Source organism: Phoenix dactylifera, chromosome 4, assembly GCF_009389715.1.
Source record: "Phoenix dactylifera cultivar Barhee BC4 chromosome 4, palm_55x_up_171113_PBpolish2nd_filt_p, whole genome shotgun sequence".
Classification (NCBI taxonomy): Eukaryota; Viridiplantae; Streptophyta; class Magnoliopsida; order Arecales; family Arecaceae; genus Phoenix; species Phoenix dactylifera.
Genome location: NC_052395.1, coordinates 28276451 through 28300009, shown reverse-complemented (window position 1 = coordinate 28300009; position 23559 = coordinate 28276451). Strand labels below are relative to the sequence as shown.

General features: G+C 37.0%; 1 protein-coding gene across 3 annotated transcripts; it reads left to right on the top strand.

Annotated features, from left to right (window-relative positions):
* The first annotated feature begins 3885 nt into the window (after positions 1–3885).
* On the top strand, positions 3886–20137 carry LOC103697810 (beta-glucosidase BoGH3B-like). 3 transcript variants are annotated; one of them, XM_008779746.4, is made up of 11 exons: positions 3886–4284; positions 5481–5700; positions 5806–6010; positions 6392–6482; positions 6609–6754; positions 7251–7494; positions 7597–7701; positions 7886–8068; positions 8227–8428; positions 18937–19420; positions 19605–20137. In XM_008779746.4, exons 1-11 carry the CDS (start codon positions 4282–4284, stop codon positions 19702–19704), a joined length of 1983 nt encoding a protein of 660 aa, XP_008777968.1. In that variant the 5' UTR covers positions 3886–4281; the 3' UTR covers positions 19705–20137. The 3 variants fall into 3 exon arrangements, with proteins under 3 accessions (XP_008777968.1, XP_026657186.1, XP_026657187.1); XM_026801385.2 differs by lacking the exon at positions 3886–4284 and adding an exon at positions 4291–4540; XM_026801386.2 differs by lacking the exon at positions 3886–4284 and adding an exon at positions 4557–5003.
* The last annotated feature ends 3422 nt before the right edge of the window (positions 20138–23559 follow it).

The window sequence follows — 23559 nt, the reverse complement described above, 5'->3', positions numbered from 1 at the left end:
TAAATGCCATAATGCACCCTCCCAATACTCTACTAAAAAGGAGCATAATCAAGACTACCACTCACTCGGCTACGACCCAATCATAACTAACATCAGGGTTGGGAGTGAGGAATCACGGGAGTACAATGCAACTCAATATACCATGAGAAGGGCTCTACAAGTCTTTGAAATAGAGAAAATGAAATCAATTTACAAAAAAAGTCATTTCACAATTCGGATCTAATTTAACTACTCATAAAGGAGTATAATCAAGGCTACCACTCACAAGTCTTTGAAATAGAGGAAATGAAATCAATTTACAAAAGAAGTCATTTCACAATTTGGAACCAATTTAACTACTCATCTACCCCTTGTAATTCCTCTCAATGTTTCCTCAAATGCATGTACAAAATAATCAAGCATGGAGAATCAAGATTATAGAGGAATCTACTACAATATCAATCAATATGCTCAAGTGGAATCAATTCACACTTGGCGACATTCATGAAAATGAATTAAGGATGCTCATGGTGCAAAGTACATGACTTTCACTCACCTGTTAATCTGGCACAGCCCTGATACGCCTCTAAAACTTTATGGTAGGCAGTAGAGGACTTCCTCCTCTTGTTTCCTAGCTTCTTGCCCAACTGATACATGCATTTACAATCCATTTAGTCTTGTATCAAGGACCATAATCTACGTGCCAATCATAAATATAGGAAACTTTAATTGATTCAACTCTCCCTTTTTCTAAATCCTTTCCTTTTTTCTTTTATTCTTATTAAATTAATCCTCAATTTACATGAATTATGATGCAAGAGTATCCCATACACACCTTGGACCAATGCTATAGGAGTAAGGTGTGCGAAAGGATCGAATCCCTTTTAATCCAAAATCTTACTAAATCATGGGTTGACCCCAACTTTGAGAGTCGACCCCCGCTTGGATCGACCCCAGCTTCCCCTGAGTCGACCCCCAGCACAGAGCCGAAAATCCCTATTCTCTGGGATTTTTTGAGAGAGTCGATCCTACCAAACTTGGGTCGACCCCACTCAGCCCTGAGTCGACTCCGGCTTACTTTGAGTCGACCCAACACCACTTTTTCATGTTTTTTTATCTCGGATGAACAGTAACTTGGACCGACAGTGGGTCACTTCATCCCGATTTTGATCCACTTTCCGAACTCCAATTTTTATGAAATTTATACCCAATGTTTTACACTCATAGGGGTTTCCAAAATGGTAATATGCATCCCCATCGGAGGCCGATTGATCTCCGAAATAATTCATCGAAGTTAAAACTTCGATACGGTTTTTTTCGTAGTGCCGGAAAAAATTTGTCGAAATCCGATTCTTCCCCTTTTAACATCCTTTACAACTCTCATCTACCCTTTCCATAGTATAAATTCTTTAGAATACTAGGTAGGGACGGGTATTTACCTTTTTCTTCTTGTGAAACTTGGGTCCTTGCGTAGAGGGGAAGGAGACCTACGTTTTTTCCTTCAGCTCGCAGTGCAACCAGAGCTCTCTTCTACCTTGAATCCCTCTTCCTTCTTCTTTTTTCTTCTTCTTCTTCTCCTTCTCTTTTTTTTTCTCTCTCTGTTTCACGCCTGAGACTCCCCTTCTCTGTGACTCTCTCTCGGTTTCCATCCAAAAGCCACAGCAAACCCTCCCTAATTAAGTCACATCAAAATACTATTCACCCTTGTTTAATATTATTAAATTTCCATTTTACCCCTGCCACTTCAACACAACTACAACTATGCCATTATCTTTTGATTCCTTCCAATTTTACCCCTTATATCAATTTTAAAGGACTATTCTATCCCTTTTTATTAAAAAAAAATATTGGGGTTATTACAATTAGCCTCCTAATCCAATTAGGAATTACATGGTCCCACCTTATCAATTAAATTCTAATCCAATTAGAAATTCTTCTTCTTTAACTCACTAACTCTTAGTGGGTTAAACCAATTGTCAATCAAATTGATAATTAAGATTATGATTCTAAATCACAATCCAACCGTCGGAACAATCAAAACCTCTATTGTGTATGACCCATAGGTTCTATTCTGTCTGGTAGTGAGATATATTGTGATCTCCATCTTAATATCATTGAAACTTCTTTCAACTGGTTGAAACAATTTTAACTCTACTCTTAGGGTTCACTGATCACCAAGTGAATGCCTTCGAGTCTCACTCCACTAGTAACACCTAGCAGCATATAGTGGCAGCCCAGCAGAACGGAATGGATGAACCTCTAGGTGTAGTTAGCGTATGATATAGTACCTCTATTGTGGATCCCAACTAGACGGAGGTCATGGATAACTCGTCAAACCCCATCGTCTGTCTTATGTCTAAATTTATTTGACTTAAGTTTGAGATTGTAAAACTCTTTTTCCAACAACTGCCCTGGCCAAGCTCTTCTGAACTTAGTCTCATAAATTATATAGGATCACTCCTAATCTATCAAGGTCGATAGATCCCATCTAGATGCAACCCTAATCCGACAGTAAACCTACTGCAGCCAATCTGCACCACAAGGATCCATATGGTTAGGGCCCATGTTTATGTACTTGTCAAACTACAGTAACCTCACCGTAACTAGCTGAGGCATCGCAGGTCTAAGTACCAGTCATACAACTACAACATCAAGTAAGTCACTGACGAGTGGATAGACATTCAAGTGACGTCTTGCTTTGGTCACGCTCAGTATCCTTGTTCTCTAACAAGCACTTACATAATCACTCTAGCGTCACCACACTGTGGACTTAAGACTCGTCCATCAAGAAAAGTGATCTGTGCACTAATCTTATCGGATCGATCACCGTCCTTCGTGATGATCCTTCAATCAGGAGTAGTTTAGAAATTACCTAATAACACATGTCTTAAATTCTCAACTCTTGAGAATATGTGTTATTATCTTTTTAATTCATAGGACGATTCATGGACACATAATAACATGAATGAAAAGAAGACCCAATTTTATTGATGAATAAAATGATCAAGTACAATTTTTATGTCCTAGAATTAATACAATGCGTCTGCCATATTGGCTTCGAGGGCATACTTCTAACAGTCCCATGCCACCTTCCATAAGAAGAGGGCCACACGAGGGTGGACCGGTAGCCGCTAGATCCAATGCCCCTCCAGTCGGCGATTTGACTCCGGGTCCACTATAGCCTGAAGATTGCTGGCTGTGATTCTCGCCCTCCCTATCAGGCTCCATATCCTCCTATTAGTCGACCCCACACATGGTAGGGGTGTGGCTAGTCCTCTCTCAGCTAGGGCACCACTGAAAAACCTATGAACCCGGTCAGCATCCCATCTGCTCTCCCCCGGGGTGAGGAGAGAACTCACTCTGCTCCCACCACGCAGCTGAATCGAGGAAGGTCGGCCATCTGGCTAGCGATAGTGCTGTTAGCTATCTGTCCTCTACAACATCAATGCAGCAGCCATCCCCCACTGCCTAATAGATCCAATGGTGCACTAGTGGGGCCCTAGCGCACATCTCCCTCTAGATGTAGGAGCACTGCCGCCCAGGTCTGAGTACATCTCCCTCGATCTGTCTCCCATATTTGGCTCTCATCAATCTGCTCCACAATCCGTCTAGCTCCAAAATGAATCTGGCCACATAGTCACCAGTGCCTCCCGCTTGGTGATGAGGGAGTGAATACCCAATCCCCTACTGCTCGTGGACTGACAAAGAACCTCTCAGGCGAGTAGATGGGTGCCTCCTCCACGTGCTTGTCCACCCCATACAAAACTCCGAAGCAGTTGCTCCAATGACCTTAGGAAAGTAACTGGAACAATAGCGTTGGAAAGCAAGTATATGGGTATGAAACTCAACACTAACCTGATAAAGGTGATCCTGCCCATCATGGATAAGGTGCTCGTCTGCTACCCATCCAACCTCTGTCGAAAACTTAGCTCCACCTCCGAACAGTCCTCTCTGTGTAGCCGCCCACTGATGATGGGCATCTCGAGATACCAGAGTGTATCCTCCTGCTCGCCAATCCCACCGATCATCCGAACACCATGACACGTGAGGCAAGGGTTTAAGTCGAGAAACCTCCACAGTTACACCTAATCCTCCGACCGTCGCTTGCCATACGTCGAAAAAAATCTTCGTTTTTTTTCTCACAAAACAAAAGTTACAAAACTCTATGATTTATCTCTCAATAATTTTTTTTCACTCCAAACACTAACTCCCACACTCTCCGCGTCTCTCCCTCTCTCTCTCTCTCTCTCTCTCTTCTCCTTGTCCAAATAGCTGCGAATCCGAAGCAGGAAGACTAGGGTTATGGTTCGATTTCTTTTCGATGTCCTCTATATCTTTTTTTTCCCCGGTTAATTCTGTCTTCTAAATTAATGGCCAGAATTTTTTAAATCATCTGCTCTCGCATTTCCGACATCGGTGACTTGGATTTGAGCAATGCTGATGATTGCTTCCTTTTGCTGTTGCTGCTTCGTCGATTTTCATGTGCTCTGTTAATCTATGATGCTTATTAGCTGCTAAAGATGCCTTCTTTCCCCCTTGTGCATTTCATTTCTCGATGCTGGTAGTTACTTTTTCTTTCTGGAAAAAGCTGTTCTATGTTATGGTCCTCTTTTTTGCTTCAATTTTCTGTTTTTTCCTGATTCTTCTTGCAGCTTAGTAAATCTTGTGATTTCGAAAATTTGTTTTTAACAGAAGTTTCAGCGGAAGGAAATTTTTTGTTCATTCTTTGTCATTCTCCAAAGAATCTTTAAATCTCAAAGCAAAATCCTTTCTTTTTGCCTCTGGAAATAGGATTTTTTTTCGGTGATTTATTGTGCTTCATTTCTTTTCTCCATCTCGTTTCTTTTTGTCACAACCAACACAGTGGCGGTAATTGGCTTGTGCTTTCTGTTCCTCGCCACCATTCTCTCATTCGATCTTTTATCTTTTCCCTAACAAACACTTCACTGCCATTGTACACTGAGATCTTCGATCCGATAGCGTTCTGTCGCATCTCTTCCTATGGCACATTATACAATGACTTGGTAATGTTGGTGTCGAAAATTTTCTGTTGTTTCTGACTATACACTCACCAGATCCTTTATTCGTACCTCGTTATTCGACTAGAAATACATTTAGCTGTTGAGTGATTAAGAGTACCTCATCCTTGACCTTTGCTAAGCTTTATGTTATGTACTACTCTTTTCTTTCTAACACTTTGATTTGGGTTTCATATCATTTCATCTTGAACTTTTCAAGGACAGTGTCCAAAATTGTACAGTAAACTATCTTTATATTCTAATATTAGTTTACGAGCTCTTTATTTGTTAGAATATGATGCTGTTGATGATACGGCACTTTTTTCCCCTTTATTTTTCTGTTAAAGAATGATAACATAGTTTCACTTCCTTTTGAGTTGTACTTTCCCATTGTTTAATTGGCTTACCAAAATAATTTTGGTTCTTTTTTGCCTGGTTTGATTTCAAACCTCGACACTCATTCCATCACATCGGAGCTCTCAGATGGCATGTTCTCAAACTTCATTGCTGGGTCTTCTGTTCTTATTTTGTTGGGCATCTATTGGAAAAGCAGAGTATATGATCTACAAGGATCGTCATCAACCAGTGAATGTTCGAATTGATGACTTGATGAAGTGGATGACTCTTGCTGAAAAGATTGGTCAGATGACACAGATTGAGCGAAAGGTTGCATCAGCCAAAGTCATGAAAGATTATTTCATAGGTGAAAAATCTACTTACTGGTACATATAATCCTTATTATCGTGTCAATAAATGGTAAGGGAAGGATAACCAAACAGGAAATACTTAAACTGATGATGTTCTCTAGGTAGTGTTTTGAGTGGTGGTGGCAGTGTGCCTGCTCCTCAGGCTAGTGCTGAAGAATGGGTAAATATGGTAAATGAATTTCAGAAGGGCTCTCTATCTACGCGTCTAGGGATTCCAATGATTTATGGGATTGATGCTGTTCATGGCAACAACAATGCGTACAAGGCAACAATATTCCCCCACAATATTGGACTTGGTGCTACCAGGCAAGTATTGAATAGATTGATGACTTGAACTATTGCTCTGATATATGATACAATCTCCTAGCTAGTCAGAAACAGGAACTATCTTTATGGAAAAAAAATCTCATGGAAAGTATATGAAAGATGTTATTGATATATGATTAGTCATAATAGATATATATATTTATTTTTGAAAACTCTAATTCTTCTCATTGTAATGTATACTGGAGGCAGAAAAGAACTCTGTGCTGTTTTATCCTGAAACATATGTTTAAGGGAATATTGTTGTTGTTGGCATTAAGCAACTCATATGTTTAAGGGAAACAAATGAGTAAGTGTTTCTCAGAAGCCTCAGCCTCTTGTTCTATTATCTTAATTGAAATTTCAATCTACTCTATCTGCTAGGGATCCAGAACTTGCAAAGAAGATTGGTGAAGCAACTGCCCTTGAAGTGAGGGCGACAGGTATTCAATATGTTTTTGCTCCATGTATTGCGGTAAGCACAATGCATAAACACAATGCACCACAAATATCATAATGTTATTTTAGAATCTGCAACTGCAGAATCTTTGTGTTACAACTAAAGGAGCTACTACGTGCTGGATTGCTTGAACCATGTCAGGTTTGCAGAGATCCAAGATGGGGTCGATGCTATGAAAGCTTTAGTGAAGACTACCAGGTTGTGCGAGATATGACAGAAGTAATCCCTGGATTACAGGGTGATCTCCCTGCAAACTATAGTAAGGGTGTTCCTTATGTAGCTGGAAAGTAAGACTCAAAATCCATAATTAGTTGAAGAAGTAGTATGAGTATTTTGTTTCTGATTGTTGATGTCAATCCAAGGGGATATATTGTCTTAATGCATATCGATGTGTATTTATTTGTTAGCATTCAAGTTCTATTTGAAACTCAAGAATACTGCTCTTTCTATTGCTTCTGTAAAGATTTCTTCTGTTGCATCTGCCAGATGACATTTATTTTTTGGGTTATTTAGCTATAACTCGTACAGGTCATAACTAAACATTTGGTGATGCAACAAGAAAACTTGTTTTAGTAAGGAGACAACAGGAAATTATCAATTCTCAAACTTCCTTGATGAATTACTGTAATTTAACTTCCTAAATACCTGCTAGGCTGTTACTTCTCAATGGATTCTTGAAGTGCCATACTGTTTCGTCAAACCACTTTCTATCTCATGTCCAGATTTGGGATGATTTGTGTGTTTCCAATTTTGGAAATCATCTCATGATTACTGGCTGGACAGGAACAAGGTCGCAGCCTGTGCTAAGCATTATGTTGGTGATGGTGGGACACATGATGGAATCAATGAAAATAATACTATTATTGATTCCCATGGACTGTTAAGCATGCACATGCCTGCATATGACATCTCTATCATCAAGGGTGTCTCTACTGTCATGGTCTCTTATTCTAGCTGGAATGGAGAGAAAATGCATGCCAATCATGATCTGGTTACTGGTTTCCTCAAGAACACTCTTCATTTCAGGGTAGGTCTTCAGTGCACAGCATTCTCTTTTTAAATTTTTTTTTCTAATTGATTTCACCTATTGCAATTCATTACTAAATGTTGTGTTTATACAAATTTTCAGGGTTTTGTTATCTCAGATTGGCAAGGAATTGATAGGATCACCACTCCACCAGGTGCAAACTACACTTATTCTGTCCAAGCTGGAATTAACGCTGGTATTGATATGGTCAGTTCCTCTCTGCTATGGAACACATAATTACTTTTAGCTTTATTGTTGCACAACATTTTTCCTTGAGTCAAGATAGCTAACTATTTTCATGTAAATATCCCAGAGCAATTTTATATTAACATTTGAGTTTTTTCCTCTACTTCTTCTTGTTCTTATATTCTTTGTATTTCTTTTGTCACAGGTGATGGTTCCTTACAACTATACAGATTTCATTAATGACCTGACCTCTCTTGTTCAGAAGAATATCATTCCCATGACCAGGATTGATGATGCTGTGAGAAGGATTCTTTTGGTCAAATTCACCATGGGTCTCTTTGAGAACCCACTGTCTGATCTTAGCTTAGTTGATCAGCTCGGGAAAAAGGTCACATTGGTTTCTTCCCATTATATTGCTTGATACGTTCTTGTGATCTCAGAGTTTTTTCGCATTATTTTCAAAATTTACCATGATCACTTAAATACCACACAGATGTTATACTCTGATAAAATGCTCTTATTCACTTGAAGTTATGGAATTAACAGGAGCACAGGGTATTGGCAAGGGAAGCTGTTAGGAAATCACTTGTGCTATTAAAAAATGGAAAATCTATTAACGAGTCATTGCTTCCCCTCCCTAAGAAGGCTAGAAAGATCCTTGTCGCTGGAAGCCATGCCGATAATTTGGGATATCAATGTGGTGGGTGGACAATTGAATGGCAGGGAGCTAGTGGGAATATCACAATTGGTGTGTATCCTTTAATATCGTTCTTCATTTTTACGATGGTACCATTGTATTTCTGCTAGATTATTAATACTCATCTTTCTAAAGAAGCTTAATCTTTACCATATAGCTGAGACTCCTGGGGGAAATTTAAGCCAGCTATAGAACTAATGCTTATCTTTCTAAAGAAGCTTAATGTTTACCGTATAGCTGAGACTCCTGGGGGGAATTTAAGCCAGCTGCCTGTATAAAATCCACTTATGCAATTTGCATGTTGTTGCCCAAGGTGACAACTCAAGAGGGGGGTGAATTGGGTTTTCTAAATTTTTGGTGCTTTAAAAGTTTTTTTGTTAAGAGCGGTGGAAGCTTTCTTAAGTTATTTGTGTGAATTTACTCTAGAGCAAGAAGCAAATATAAAGCAAGAATAAATACAAGAATAAGCACAACACAAATAAGACAATGTATAGTGGTTCGGTGCACCCCAGCACCTACATCCACTTCCCAAGACCTCTTGGGAATTTCATTATAATCCCTCAGATTACAGCCGGTTGTTTTACAAGCTCACAACCTAACTTGTTTTCACGAGATCACAACAAACTCGGTCGGTTTTCACAGGCTCACCGACTAGAACCAATCCGACTATTTTCACGGGCTCACAATCCAACCCAGTTGGTTTTTTCGGGATTACCAACTACAACCTACAACGTTGGTTTTCACTGGCTCACCAACAACCCTTAACCCCTTGATTCAATTCCTTGATTGAATCAAGCTACAAGATGTCAGAATAGGAGTTTAAAACAAATACAAATTTCTCAAACAAGCAGATATAACAATATAAACAAATAGAGTAAAGAGAAGAAGCCCTCAAACAAGTTTTGCAGATGAAAGAACTCGGCTTCTTCTTTACTTGACCCTCTTCTGATTTTGCACGAGGTAGAGGATCACTGAGGCAGCACACAGTTGGAGAGGAAGCTTTGGGATTCACTCAGATGCTCTTCCTCTCTCTCTTTTGCTTTGAATGACCCTTTTGTGCTTTTGGAAAGTTTATCTTAAAATCTCTTTGAAATCTCTTTCCTATGTGTTCTCTCCCACTTGTCCACTTCTTCCCTTGCTCTCTCCTTGATTTTATAGCTTTGGATGACGTGGGAACAAAGATCTAGCCGTTAGAGACAAAAATAGAGCCGTTGGAGTCGAGAAAAAACTAGTCGTTATGCCTTCCAGCGTGCTTGAGTCGACTCGGCTGAAGCATGAGTCGACTCATGAATAGGAGTCTGCTTAGTACTGTAGCTGGAGTCGGCTCGCACTGTAGCTGGAGTCGGCTCGAGAACTGTAGCGCTGAAAACTACTTTCTGTCCTGACTGAGAGAGACGGCTCGAATGAAGTAGGAGTCGACTCGGCACTATAGCTGGAGTCAGCTCGTGAATAGTAGGAGTTGGCTCGAGCACTGTTCATTGAAAATCAGATCTCTGTCTTTTTTCTGTGGAAGTCGGTTCTGAACTTCCAGGAGTCGACTCGAGCACTGTTTCTTGAAACTCCAGAGTGCCAGAGCACTGTTTTTTTGAATTTTTCTTGGAGTTTGCTCCTCCAACTTGAATCCTTTGAACTTGAACCTTGGGCCAATGAAGTGTGGCTTTCTTCCAATTTTTCTTGAGAGCTTTTGAGGCCTTCTTCTTTCAACTTGCTATGTTCCTTGCAAAACAAATTATCTTTCTTCTTGCAACACAAACATTAGCAATTATACTTCAAGATTTTGTGATCATCAAAATCAATATTTGGGTCAACAATCTTTCCCTTTTTGATGATGACAAAACTTGGAGTATATGCAATATAAAATTGATTATATTCTAGAACTAATGATAATGCATAAAGTAGAAAAATGTATTTTTAAAATATACTTCATGATAATGCTTTAGATTTAATCAACTTAACATAATCAACACATAAAGCATTATGAGCATATACTCAGATATTTCTTCTCCTTTTTGACAACATCAAAAAGGTTGCAAGATAATGAAACATTAAGCACAAAGTAACAAATGATACTCCAATATTTCTCTCCCTTATTGTACCCTGATTTTCATTCAACGCATGTTAAGGCAAGAATATGAATCATGGAACTTAAGGCAATAATGTCAGAGTAAGTTAATGAGCATAGATCAGAGCTAATTAAAATAATTTCGAAGCAAATCAGAGCAAGTCTCGAATTTGATGATTTTAACATTCTGTTTAAAGGTTCTTTTACTCCTCTTTCAAAAAGAGTAAACCAGAAATAATTTCAGAGGTTAACACATATCATCAAAATCAAGGATGAAAAATGTGGCTTTTGGATAAGATACAGAATGCATTTAGATTGAATATCTAAAGCTCCCCCTCAAAAGATGCATTCTTCTTTAATCATTCTTTTCTTTTTATTGAATTTCAGATTTTTAATGATAAGCGTGAATAAAACTGAAATTCTATGATATCAAGGATGTAGAGTGATCTAGAGTTTTTCAAAATTTATAGCAATTACTCTTTTGAATCTTTCAAGAACCAGTCATACTTCCTCTTAATTTTTGTGAATATCTATTGAAAAATTAATCAGAAAATAATTCTTTTGAAGCTCAAAGTTCTTTCAAAAGTAATTACTCTTTCTTTTCTTTACGAATCATTTGAGTGAATTGAAATGTTTCTAGCTTTAAGATCATTCACTCTCCTTTTTAAAAAATAGCTTGTCCTTTTAATGATAGAGGCCCTTAATTATGCAGGAGAGAAAACATATAGATAATCATTCAAGTGTATATTTATAAAACTCAATTTCTTAATCATAGTTTCATAGCAATATATATATAAAACACAATGAATCTTTTTAATATCAAAATAAAATCATATATTTAGAAACATTTGTTCGCAATCAAGATCATTGAAAAATACATCATTTAGACCAATTTTAGTACACTTTAAAGATAAGAAATAATATGTTTCAACCAGATGCGTATCGGAGCAATCAACTAAGGCATCAAAATTAATTCTATATTTCTTAAGTTATAATTTTCATCTGGAAATCATATTGAGTTATTCTCCTGAATGATGCGATCATTGAAGTATATAACTAAAGTTACAAAGATGCAACGATATAAGCATTTTTAAATTTAGTTTAAGCTTTTATCCAAAATCAGATTTTGAATTTCATAAAGATTTTCAAGGAGGCTTTCAAAGTTATAATTTGATATATGTATCTTCTACATTGTAGCTCATCTTAAATCACTAAGATTAAAAACACATATTTCAAATACATTAGAGCCCATTCAGAATCTTTATAATTATCATTGAATTTTTGGTACAGATTGGAGCAATTTAATATGTATCAGGATATTATGTACCAAAGTTTAAGCAAGATGGAAGATAATTCAAAATCAATTCATTTTGCCTAAATTGCAAATTCAGTCTATTCTTTCCTTTTACTTTTTAAGAAGATATTCATTAAAATCAGAAAAGTACAAGGAGAGTCAATGAATCCAGAAAATACATATAATTGAGAAGTATATTTTGCAAGTGAAAACCATTTTCATTAAGCCTTGGAACACAAGTTACTTCGAAGACAAAGGTGAAGTAAAAACTTGTGTGCAGAGTTGAAACACATTTCAAATTATGAATGTCCAATGTTACGTGCAAAACATAATATGCATTAAATCATAACATAATGTATTAAAGCATTAGGAATAATCATGTCAAGGATCAAAATCAATTCTTTTCAAATAAATTTCCCCCATTTAAATACAATTTAGCACCAATTTTATCTTTAAGGTGTGGTTTAAAGTGATTGAAGCTACATTTGTTTTTCACAACTTTCTTTCTTTAAGCAATTAATGAACATTTTAATTTTCTTCATATATTTTGGTTTTACATTTACTTAGTTTTTACTCCCCCCTAAATAATGTTCATTTTCTTTTCTTTATCTTTCTCTCTTTTATTATCTTCAAGTAATTTTCATGAAAGAACAGAATAAAGAGATAATCTAATATGCTGCATAACACATAAATATATATCATGCAAACAAAATTCTTATTATGCTCAAAAGATCACAAATTAAGTTTTAATCTAATTATCAGTTGTTTCTATCAAAACTCTGAATATGATTCATTTGTTATCAATAAAAGATGATTCATTAGAGTTAGATTGAAGTCTTGCACAAGGGCACATAATGAGCATACAATCTGGTCTACTAGCTGTATGATAAAATAATTATTCTATCATGCCTTAATACAGCTTGAAAACAATAGATCCACCTTGCTCATCCTTTTCAAATTCTACAAAATGGGGTCATAGACATACCTTCTTCATTCCAATCTTCTATAAGAGTTTCCTTGTGGACTTACTTTGGCCAATGAAGATCCCCTTTCTTGTTTGTCTTAATTTGAAGTTCGAGAGAAAATGTTAACTCATTCATCATACATATTTCAAACTCACCTTGCATGAGCTTAGTAAAACTTTTATATAAAGCTTGCTGAAATTGATCCTCTCCTTGATCATTTTCTGATGCAGAGCAATTCTTTAGGGTCAAGGCCTTAATTCCTTTATCAAGCTCACCTGCATCAACAATAACGTCTATGTCCTTCCTTGATGAAGGATTATTAGTCTCATCAAGAGTAACATGAATTAATTTTTCTATAATTAGAGTTCTATTTATTTGAATACTCAATATGCTTTGCTTGATGAGTAATATCCAAAGACAAACATTCTTATCAGATTTGGCATATTTTTCATTATTGAGAACATAACATGTATAACTGAAAAACATGAAAGTATGCAACATTTGATTTTCTGTTTTTCATGAGTTCATAAGGAATTTTCTAAAATGGTTCTAATAGAAACCTTATAATATGACAAGCTGTGATGATAGCTATAATCAGAATTAGGCAAACTACTATCACATAGCATTGTCCATCATATTTCTTCAAAGGTTCTATTTTTACTTTTTATAAACCCAATATGCAATGATGTTCTTAGTACAAAAACAATTGTATTCAATATCATTTTCTGTGCAAAACTTAACATGAAATTAGTTTTCAAAACTGTGCCATGATACTTCTTTATTTTCACAGTTTGCAAATCTTTTTTATTTGAAACCTTTTGTAAGTTTGTGCCAATGCAGAAAATATTTCAATTTAAGTGCCAAGAACAAAACCAACGTTAGCTTTGAGAAATCATTCACAATTACAAAATCAAGAAGCTTATCTCCTAGGTTCACAATCCTAGAGATCCAAATAAATTTTTGTGGAGAATTTTCAAGGACTATGAGGTGGAAACAATGTTTTCAGATTTAGAAATGATTCTAGTTTGTTTTCCTAGATGGCATGCATAGAAAACTTTGATCTTGCAGAAATTAATCTAAGTAAACCAATGACAAGGTCTTTTGAAATTAAGTCCATACTAGTATGAGTTGATTTTATATGCCAAAACTAGTTTCTTTAATCTTGGTATTCATAATGTATATATCTAAAAATATACCAAGTACACATTCTTATGTCTAAGATCAATAAAAGATAATACTATGGATAAGAATTCTCAATCAAGCATATAGAGAATTCATAGAGTTATTTTAGGAGAATTGATTTACCAAATTATCCATCAATAAGTAAAGCATAATGTAGAAAGATGGAGTGATTTGGATATATTTTCTTTTCATACCAAAAATATCACTTATATCACAAAAATGATTAATACTTGCAAGTTATGTTTTAATCAACTAATAAAATAATTTCAGTATGAGAGGATGCAAGAATTACTAATTTCATTATTTCTTCTATTTTAGTCACTCTTCTTAATTACATTTTAAGTTTCATTCTTTAACCCGTGTCTAGAGCACCCACTGTCCGGATAATATCTTTCATTGAAATCTTGGGTAGCTAGACACACTTGCTGAAAAATAATCAAGTTTTCAACTTAGGAACCCAAGCTTTTTTGGGTCCTTGTAGGTTAGCTAAAATTGTTCCTTTTGGAACCCATATTCTCTTAATAGCTATTTTATTTATTAGTTTGTAGGTTTTTGATTTACAAGGAAGTATTTTTGCATATTCTTGTTAAATTTAACAATCATAGATTTAACATAAGTAGATGATGAATTTTTAATTTTCTGATTTTGTTCATTAGGTTCATCAAATTTATGAAAAACTATTTTAGGATGAACAGAAGAGATTTTAATTAATTTTTGTTGATCATATTTATAAGAATCTATTTTAGGATGGGCAATGGAGGATTTAACAAACATATTCTTGTAAGATTTTTGGGTGTACCAAGGTTGATATCCCAATCCAACTTTGTCATATCCAGCTCTTGAATTTTCTATCATTGAATTTAATTTTTCAGAGCTGAGAGTGAATCTTTCAACAATAGGTTTCATATTATCGACTTCTTTAGTTAGTTTTCTATTATCTTTTGAAAGCAATTCATTGTTCTTCTTAAGTTTATCATGGCTTTCAGTAAGAAGTTGATTTTTCTGGTTTAGTTCTTTATTTTTTTTTAATTAAGATTTCAGTTTTATTAGTCAGTTTCAGTTTTTCATCTATTAGAATTTGATTTTCATTTTTCAAGTTCTTGTTTTTACAAATAAGTTTCTTATGTTCTAAATATAAATCAGAAAAGGCACCATGAAGTTCATCAAATGTAAAATCGCTTTCAGTTTCAGCATGTACCTCATGTATCTCATTTTCATGTGCCATGAAGTATGGATTTGCAATATGATACTGCTCTTCTTTTACCAATGATGTTTCAGATTTGTTAGTGCATTCATATTTGACTTTAAGAATATTCCATATTTTCTTAGCAGTTGTGCAAAAAGATATGCAATTAAGTTCACTATCATCTAATGCACAATATAGAATATTCATGGCTTTTGCATTTTGCTGAGCCATTTTCTTATTATGATTGATGTTTGTGTGTGGCCCATTGATTATGATATTCCATAGATCGTAGTCATGTGCTTGAATGAAAATACGCATGCGTGCTTTCCAATGTGTTTAGTTTATGCCATTAAATAGTGGAGGTCTATCAATTAATTGTTCCTTTCCTAGAAAACTATCTATTTGAGTTGTCATGATCTTTGGCTCTTGATCGTGAGATCAACAATTAACCTTAGAACACCTGCTCTGATACCACTTGTTGCCCAAGGTGACAACCCAAAAGAGGGGGTGAATTGGGTTTTCTAAATTTTTAGTGCCTTAAAAGTTTTCTTGTTAAGAGCGGTGGAAGCTTTCTTAAGTTACTTGTGTGAACTTACTCTAAAGCAAGAATAAATACAATAACAAGCACAACACAAACAAGACAATGTATAGTGGTTTGGTGCACCCCAGCACCTACATCCACTCTCCAAGACCTCTTGGAAATTTCACTATAATCCCTCAGATTACAGCCGGTTGTTTTACAAGCTCACAACCTAACTTGTTGTTTTCATGAGATTACAACGAACTCGGTCGGTTTTCACAGGCTCACTGATTAGAACCAATCCGACTGTTTTCACGGGCTCACAATCCAACCCAGTTGGTTTTTTCCGGATTACCAACTACAACCTACAACGTTGGTTTTTACTGGCTCATCAACAACCCTTAACCTCTTGATTCAATCCCTTGATTGAATCAAGTTACAAGATGTCAGAATAGGAGTTTAAAACAAATACAAACTTCTCAAACAAGCAGATATAACAATATAAACAAATAGAGTAAAGAGAAGAAGCCCTCAAACAAGTTTTGCAGATGAAAGAACTTGGCTTCTTCTTTACTTGACCCTCTTATGATTTCGCACGAGGTAGAGGATCACTGAGGCAGCACACAGTTGGAGAGGAAGCTTTGGGATTCACTCAGATGCTCTTCTTCTCTCTCTTTTGCTTTGAATGGCCCTTTTGTGCTTTTGGAAAGTTTCTCTTAAAATCTCTTTGAAATCTCTTCCCTATGTGTTCTCTCCCACTTGTTCACTTCTCCCCTTGCTCTCCCCTTGATTTTATAGCTTTGGATGGCGTGGGAACAAAGATCTAGCCGTTAGAGACAAAAATAGAGCCGTTGGAGTCGAGAAAAAACTAGCCGTTATGCCTCCCAGTGTGCTCGAGTCGACTCGGCTGAAGCAGGAGTCGACTCGTGAATAGGAGTCTGCTCGGCACTGTAGCTGGAGTTGGCTCGCACTGTAGTTGGAGTCGGCTCGAGAACTGTGGCGCTGAAAACTACTTTCTATCCTGACTGAGAGAGACGGCTCGAATGAAGTAGGAGTCGGCTCGGCACTATAGCTGGAGTCGGCTCATGAATAGCTGGAGTCGGCTCATGAATAGTAGGAGTCGGCTCGAGCACTGCTTATTGAAAATCAGATCTCTGTCTTTTTTCTGCGGGAGTCGGCTCGTGAACAGTAGGAGTTGACTCGAGCACTGTTCCTTGAAACTCCAGAGTGCCAGAGTCGACTCTGAACTTTCAGGAGTCGACTCGAGGACTGTTCTTTTGAATTTTTCTTGGAGTTTGCTCCTCCAATTTGAATCCTGTGAACTTGAACCTTGGGCCAATGAAGTGTGACTTTCTTCCAGCTTTTCTTGAGAGCTTTTGAGGCCTTCTTCTTTCAACTTGCTATGTTCCTTGCAAAACAAATTATCTTTCTTCTTGCAACACAAACATTAGTAATTATACTTCAAGGTTTTGTGATCATCAAAATCAATCTTTGGGTTAACACATGTGAAAATTAAGTGACAAGGAAGAAACAAGCGGGCAACATTCAAATTCTTTAACAAGACTTTTTGACATCAAATGGGTTGCGCTCTTGTTAAATGTGAGTGATATAAGATGTTAGGGTTAGGACTGCACGTCTCATGGCAGAACTTGAAGGTATAGGGCTTTGAGGAAAGATTATGTGGTCAGCTCTCTGTACAGCACCAGAAATCTGGACACAGTGGGATCTGTTGCAAGATTAGGAAGAAATGAGGGAGCAACAGTTCCTAGGATCAATAACTGGTGATATGGAATTGAATATAGGATTTTATTTTGTAGGGAAAAGGCTCTTGATGCATTTTTAGGGTTAATAACGGATGGTGAGGCTTCTAGTGGTGTTAAGGAATCAAAGTAACACAAAATAAATTGATAATAAATCCAATTATGATCAGAATTAAGCTCAGTTATTAACTACAGAAAGCAAATAATAGATAAATAGAATAATAGGATGAAAAGTAGGAGAATGTAGAGTAAAGATTAGAATCAAAGAGAAGAAGAAATATGGAGCAAGAATAAGAGAAAGGGAGGGGATAATAGCCAAACCTTGGCTTTCTTCATTCTTTCAATCAAATCATCTCAAAATCATCCCTTAGAAAAGATGATTACAGCCTCTATATTGACTCAAAACGCTAACAACAATAAACATTGACCCTTGAGTTAGAAACTAATCCAAGCTGTCCATTAAAACATAAGAAGAGAAACCTTAAAAGATACAAAGTCCCCTGATAATTGTATTGCTAGAGTACTGTGAATAGTTCCCCCTGCTACAGCACCACCAACAATACCCATGAATAATGTGCGCTACAAGGATGCTCTGACTTGTCTATCCAAAAGCCTTCAGGCATATATAGGATTACATGCATGCCCACCTATCATTTAAGTCCATTATTTCCATCTAGCACTTCTCTTGCACAGGTAAGTTACATTTGCTTGTGTAAAATAACTTCCTCATGTAAGATCACTGTTGCCTGTCATATCATTACTCTGCCACGATATCATGTGAAATTGTGGTTGTCCATCTTCTCTACTCCATGCAGCCATTATGCAGTTCAAAATTCTAATTTCTACATTCGAAGTGAAGCCTGCAACTAACGTGACTGGACATTAATTTGATTGTGTAACATTGAAAATTGGTTCATGTTAAGCACTCATCAAGCATTCTTGGCTCTTGTATAATATCAAGACTATGGTTATGCTGCTAGTCTATATTACACTGGATGCAAAAATCACACATGATTCAAGACTTATTTTGCTCGCTCGGTGCCATCCCTTTGAAACTATGTTATGCTTCTATTGGGCCATGTGGAATATGATGTTTCATTTTCTGGTGCTGTTCCTCACTATGTTGTCCATGTTGTTCAATACTGTTATTCTTTGGAGCATAAATGCTTTAAGAGTTTGATTTGCTATTCTTCTCAAGGGGTTCATCAAGTGGTAATACTTGTTAATTGAGTGCCAAATTGCTGCCCAACACATTGTCTATTATAGATGCAAGTAATTCCATGCATCTTGCACCCCATTTGTTATAAGAATACATCCTTTTGAGAGTACCCCCAGGTTTTCATACGTATAGTTGCCCAACTAGTTTTTGGGATTGGATTATTTTGATGGTCGAGACTTATTTTGCGTTGCAAAAATCTATTAAGAAATTCATGAAAAATTTAATTGATGAATAATCCTCTTCCTGGTTTTCATACATACAGCTGCCCAATTAGGTATCAGCATTGCATCATTTTGATGGCTGAGACTTGCTTTGCATTGCGAAAATCTCTTAAGATTGATTGCTGGATCATCCTCACTTGCATGTTGCAGGAACTACAATTCTTGATGCCATTAAATCCACTGTTGATCCTTCAACCACTATCATCTATTCTGAGAACCCTGATGCCAGCTTTGTCAAAGACAATGATTTCTCTTATGCCATTGTTGTGGTTGGGGAACCCCCCTACACTGAAACTGCTGGAGACAGCCTAAACCTCACACTTCCTGATCCAGGTCCAAGCACAATCCAGACTGTCTGCAGTGCTGTCAAGTGTGTTGTGGTTATCATCTCTGGCAGGCCTGTTGTAATTGAGCCCTATGTTCCATTAATGGATGCTCTTGTGGCTGCTTGGCTCCCTGGTTCTGAAGGCCAAGGTGTTGCTGATGTTCTTTTTGGAGATTATGGATTCTCTGGGAAGCTTCCACGAACATGGTTTAAATCGGTGGACCAGCTCCCCATGAATGTTGGAGACAAGCACTATGACCCATTGTTCCCGTTTGGTTTTGGTTTGACAACCAAGCCAATGGCTACAAGGTAGAAATCATATTCCATTAAACTTCCACCACAGAATGATTGTCTGTCAGTTTATTTTGACAGTATAATATTTTACATAGGCAAAGGGGTCCAGCAAGGATTAACCCTTTGTTAAATTTTGCTACAATCAGTGGGAAAAGATCTTAATTTAACTTATTATTTGGCCCTTTGTCATCATTTTTAGGTCCTCTTCTTCGGCTCGTGTTGTGAGAAAGGAGGAATACTGTATGCTGTCTCTATATCTCAGTTTATTGGTTACATGGATATTATTTAGAGTTTCATAACTCCTGCATCAGCCATTCAATATGATTAAGACGGTATAATTGTGGGCTATGTGGATTGACATCAGATTGCTGTTTGAGCTGGACAGTAAGGTCAACTGTCGTGTTGCATTGCTCTCACGTCTATCCAGTCTTGGCCAAAGCATCATCCTTGGAACATTGATGTGGTTTGCATGCAATACTGTTTTTGCACAATTGCGGGCCTTGGCGATCGAACAAGTTCTTTTACATGCTTTGTTCCATCATTTTCATATGATTTTGTGTACATCAAAACTGATTTACCAAGGAGTTGATTGAAACTTTTTAGAAAGTGGATGTCCTTTATCTGCATGCGCTCCTTGGGTGTCTTTGTGTCATCATCTCTACCATTTTAACTGTGGATGCCTTCTGTGTCATAACTTTCCTCTTGTAACGGTTTGCCCATATGCTGCTTCATTTTTGATTATTTATGACTGTTTCCATCTGACTCGCCTAATCCTTTAAAATTGACCATTTCAAGTAAAAATGGATATGAGTGATACAGGCTTTTGATGTTCATGAATGTGGGCATTGCATATATGGTGCTGGTGAAATCGGTTTGAAATATCGAGACCAAAGGCTAAGGTTAGGCTCGATACTAGGAGCCTCAGTTCAGACAAAACCATCTTGTCTTGAAGTGGGGGTGGATTGCACGGCTTGAGGGCAAATTGAGGGTGGTTCTCAAATCACTGAATGGGATCAAGGCTGCTTTGTCTTGAACCAACCTCGAGCCACTCCCGAATCGAGTAGTATGCCTAGGTAGTGGTTGGAAAGTATGGGTGATTCTTTTTTGTTTTTGGCCATTTGGGTTGCAGGTGTTGTTATAGTTAAATGATATTCTAAGTATATTCTCTTTATTTCTTTGAACATACGTCTTCTAAATGTATTTAGGTTGCAATTTATGAGATATTATGTAATATTTATTCATGTTCAGGACTTTAACATAAATAAAATACCTTGATTAGGGCACTTAACTTGATGTCCCTAACTTATTTTTTACAAGAACATATATTTAGAAAAAAAATTGATAAAGGAATCAAAAGTTTAAGGCTAAAAAGGCTAGCAAGGGTATTTGAGGCATATCAATGTGTGAGGGCCCGGTGAATTGACCAGCCCGCACATTGTTGGGCCAATGGGCCGGCCCAAAGTGGCCCGCCCAAGAGCCACCGTGCTCTGGCATGATGCAGCAGAGAAGAAGAAGACTCTAATCTTTAGCAAAAAAAAAAAAAAACTTCGTTCGGGGTCTTCTTCCTCCTCCGAATATGGCGATAATCAAGAACACTCAAGGCAATCTGAGTTCGTCTAGGACTTGAGGACTTCGCCTAGTTAACTTCTCTCCTCCTTCTTGGATTTCTTCCATCAGAATCGTCAAGAATAGCTGCCGATTTCAAGCTTCTTCTTTGAGCATTCTTCCTCGTTTGCTTACTGGAAAGAGTCGCCAGAGAACGAGTTATGAGTTCTTCATCTCCTCCTCTTTCTTCCTTAGTGCTCTAGCCTTCGTTCTGTTAGATTCAAGCTGACAAATTGCTGGAATACCTTCCGGCATAAAGGAGCTCTGTTTCGACTCCCTTCTTCTGATGAACGCCCTCATCGGCATTCGTCGCCGAGGGCCTTAGCCCTTCCTTGCATCGGCCTCGAGCTGGAGCCAGACCTCAGCCGCTGGCAAGCGAGCTGGGAATCCGAGGACAACCAAGCCCAAAACCTTTCTTGTTCGACCTTATTTTGGATTGGTTTTGGCTGCTGGCCACTGCCGTCAGTTGCCCAACACTGCCCTCCACCGCCTCCGGCCATCACCTCGCTGGACCACACGACCATAACCACCAACTGTCGTCTCTCTTCTGTTTTGCCGAGGAAGAGGAAAGAAAAAAGAAAGAAAGAAGAAGAGGAGAGAGAGAACATCCCTCTCTTTCTCTCTCTTATTTCCTCCCTCTTCTTCCTATTCTCCTCTTTCCACTTTCTCTCTCTAGATTGTCCAAAAAACCCAGTGTCGGGTCCTGTTGACCTGATCTTCGAACCCGAGTTGACTCCTATAAAGAGCCTAATCCGCTCTGGTGCCTTGGCTGCCTATTGAACCGATCATCCCAACCCTGTTGAATGTTCTTGAAACCTTCATTGATGAACCATATTGATTAATCTTGTCTCTAATCGAGTCCATAGCTATGATTTATTGAGCCAATCATCTAGAACACCCACATGAAGCCACCGTACGTCCATAAATTAATTTTGTTGTTAATTTTTTAAATAGATCTAGCGAAGTCCCTTAGTGAAGTTTGACGGTCTAAGACAAAAGAGGTAAGTAAGCCTTATACTACTTATTAATTTTCAAATTTGTAAGTAAGCCTTATACTCCTTACCAATTTTCAAATTTCTACTTATTTTTTGGTATTATAAAAATATGAAAAAAGTGTTAAATATTGATGATATCATATTTTTCTAAAATTAAGTATCAAGCATAAGATATTATGAAACTCATGATTGCAAATTATTGGATCTATGATTGTTTTACCGTCAAGTACTATTTATGAATTATGAACTCCGTATTTATGAAATTATATTTTTGTTATGAAAAAATAATTTTATGATGTTTCTATTATTAAATGCTTATTTATGGGCTATGAATTTTATAAAGCCATTTAGTGTTGTTTTATTCAAGTATGATTTAAGAAAATATAATTCAAGAAATATGACTTAAGAAAATTATCTTAATGACTCTGGCAAAAAGGCTCCCAAATCTTTGTATGGCCCCTAAAAGTGGCGTAGATCGATATTTAGTTTTATACGACCCTAACAGTAGGTAATAGTACTTGGCATACAACCCTACCAGCATATAATAGCAATTGGCATACGACCCTACAAACGGATAATAGTAGTTGGTGTTTGTCGATTATAACCCTATCACGGATATAATAGTGACCTTAGTAATTAGTCTAAAAGTAGTAATTTGACCAATGTATGGTTAAATAGTAAATAATTTATGATTTTATTTATGCTATATACCAGAAACCATATTCTATGAACGATTTCTACATGCAAGATTGGCTTTATGACTTATTTTAATATATTGTACTATGAAATGCTTTGTTTTGTAATATCTGTTATTTTCTTTAAATGATGCATTGACATGCAAAAACTTATGCTTGATCTGGTAAGATAGTGAAACGTTTACTTACTGAGCTGTGTCGCTTATATACATCTATTTTTCTTTTTCTCTCTCTGATGAATAGGATTAGTAGGGATGAAGGTTGGTCTAGGCTTGGAGTTCATACTACAAGTTTGGCGATTTTGTCGAAAGATTTTAATATTTTAAATTGACTGTGAATTTGTAGTCAATAGATTTTTGAATATTGAGGATTATGAGTTTGGTACTTATGTTTGGATTTAGACGCTCTGAACCAGTATTTGTTGCATTTATGGATAATGAAATTGTATTCTTATTTATTCTATTGTATTTGAGATGGATTTAAAGGCTGAATATAACGTTGGCTTCGTGTTTGTTGCCCAGTAGGCAGCCCAAGAGGGGGGGTGAATTGGGGGTTAATTAAAAATGTGGAAATTCAAATTGTGCTTAATCTAAAGTGTGAGTTTACGATATGAAGACAATGAGACAATAGAAAAGCAAAACACAAAGACACACAATTTATAGTGGTTCGGAGCTACCCTTGCTCCTACGTCCACTCCCCAAGTTCCACTTGAGATTTTCACTATAATCCTAGAATTACAGCACGGTTGTTTTACAAGCTCACAACCTAACTTGTTGTTTTCACAAGATCACAACGAACTCGGTCGGTTTTCTCCGGCTCACCAACTAGAACCAATTCGACTGTTTTCACGGGCTCACAA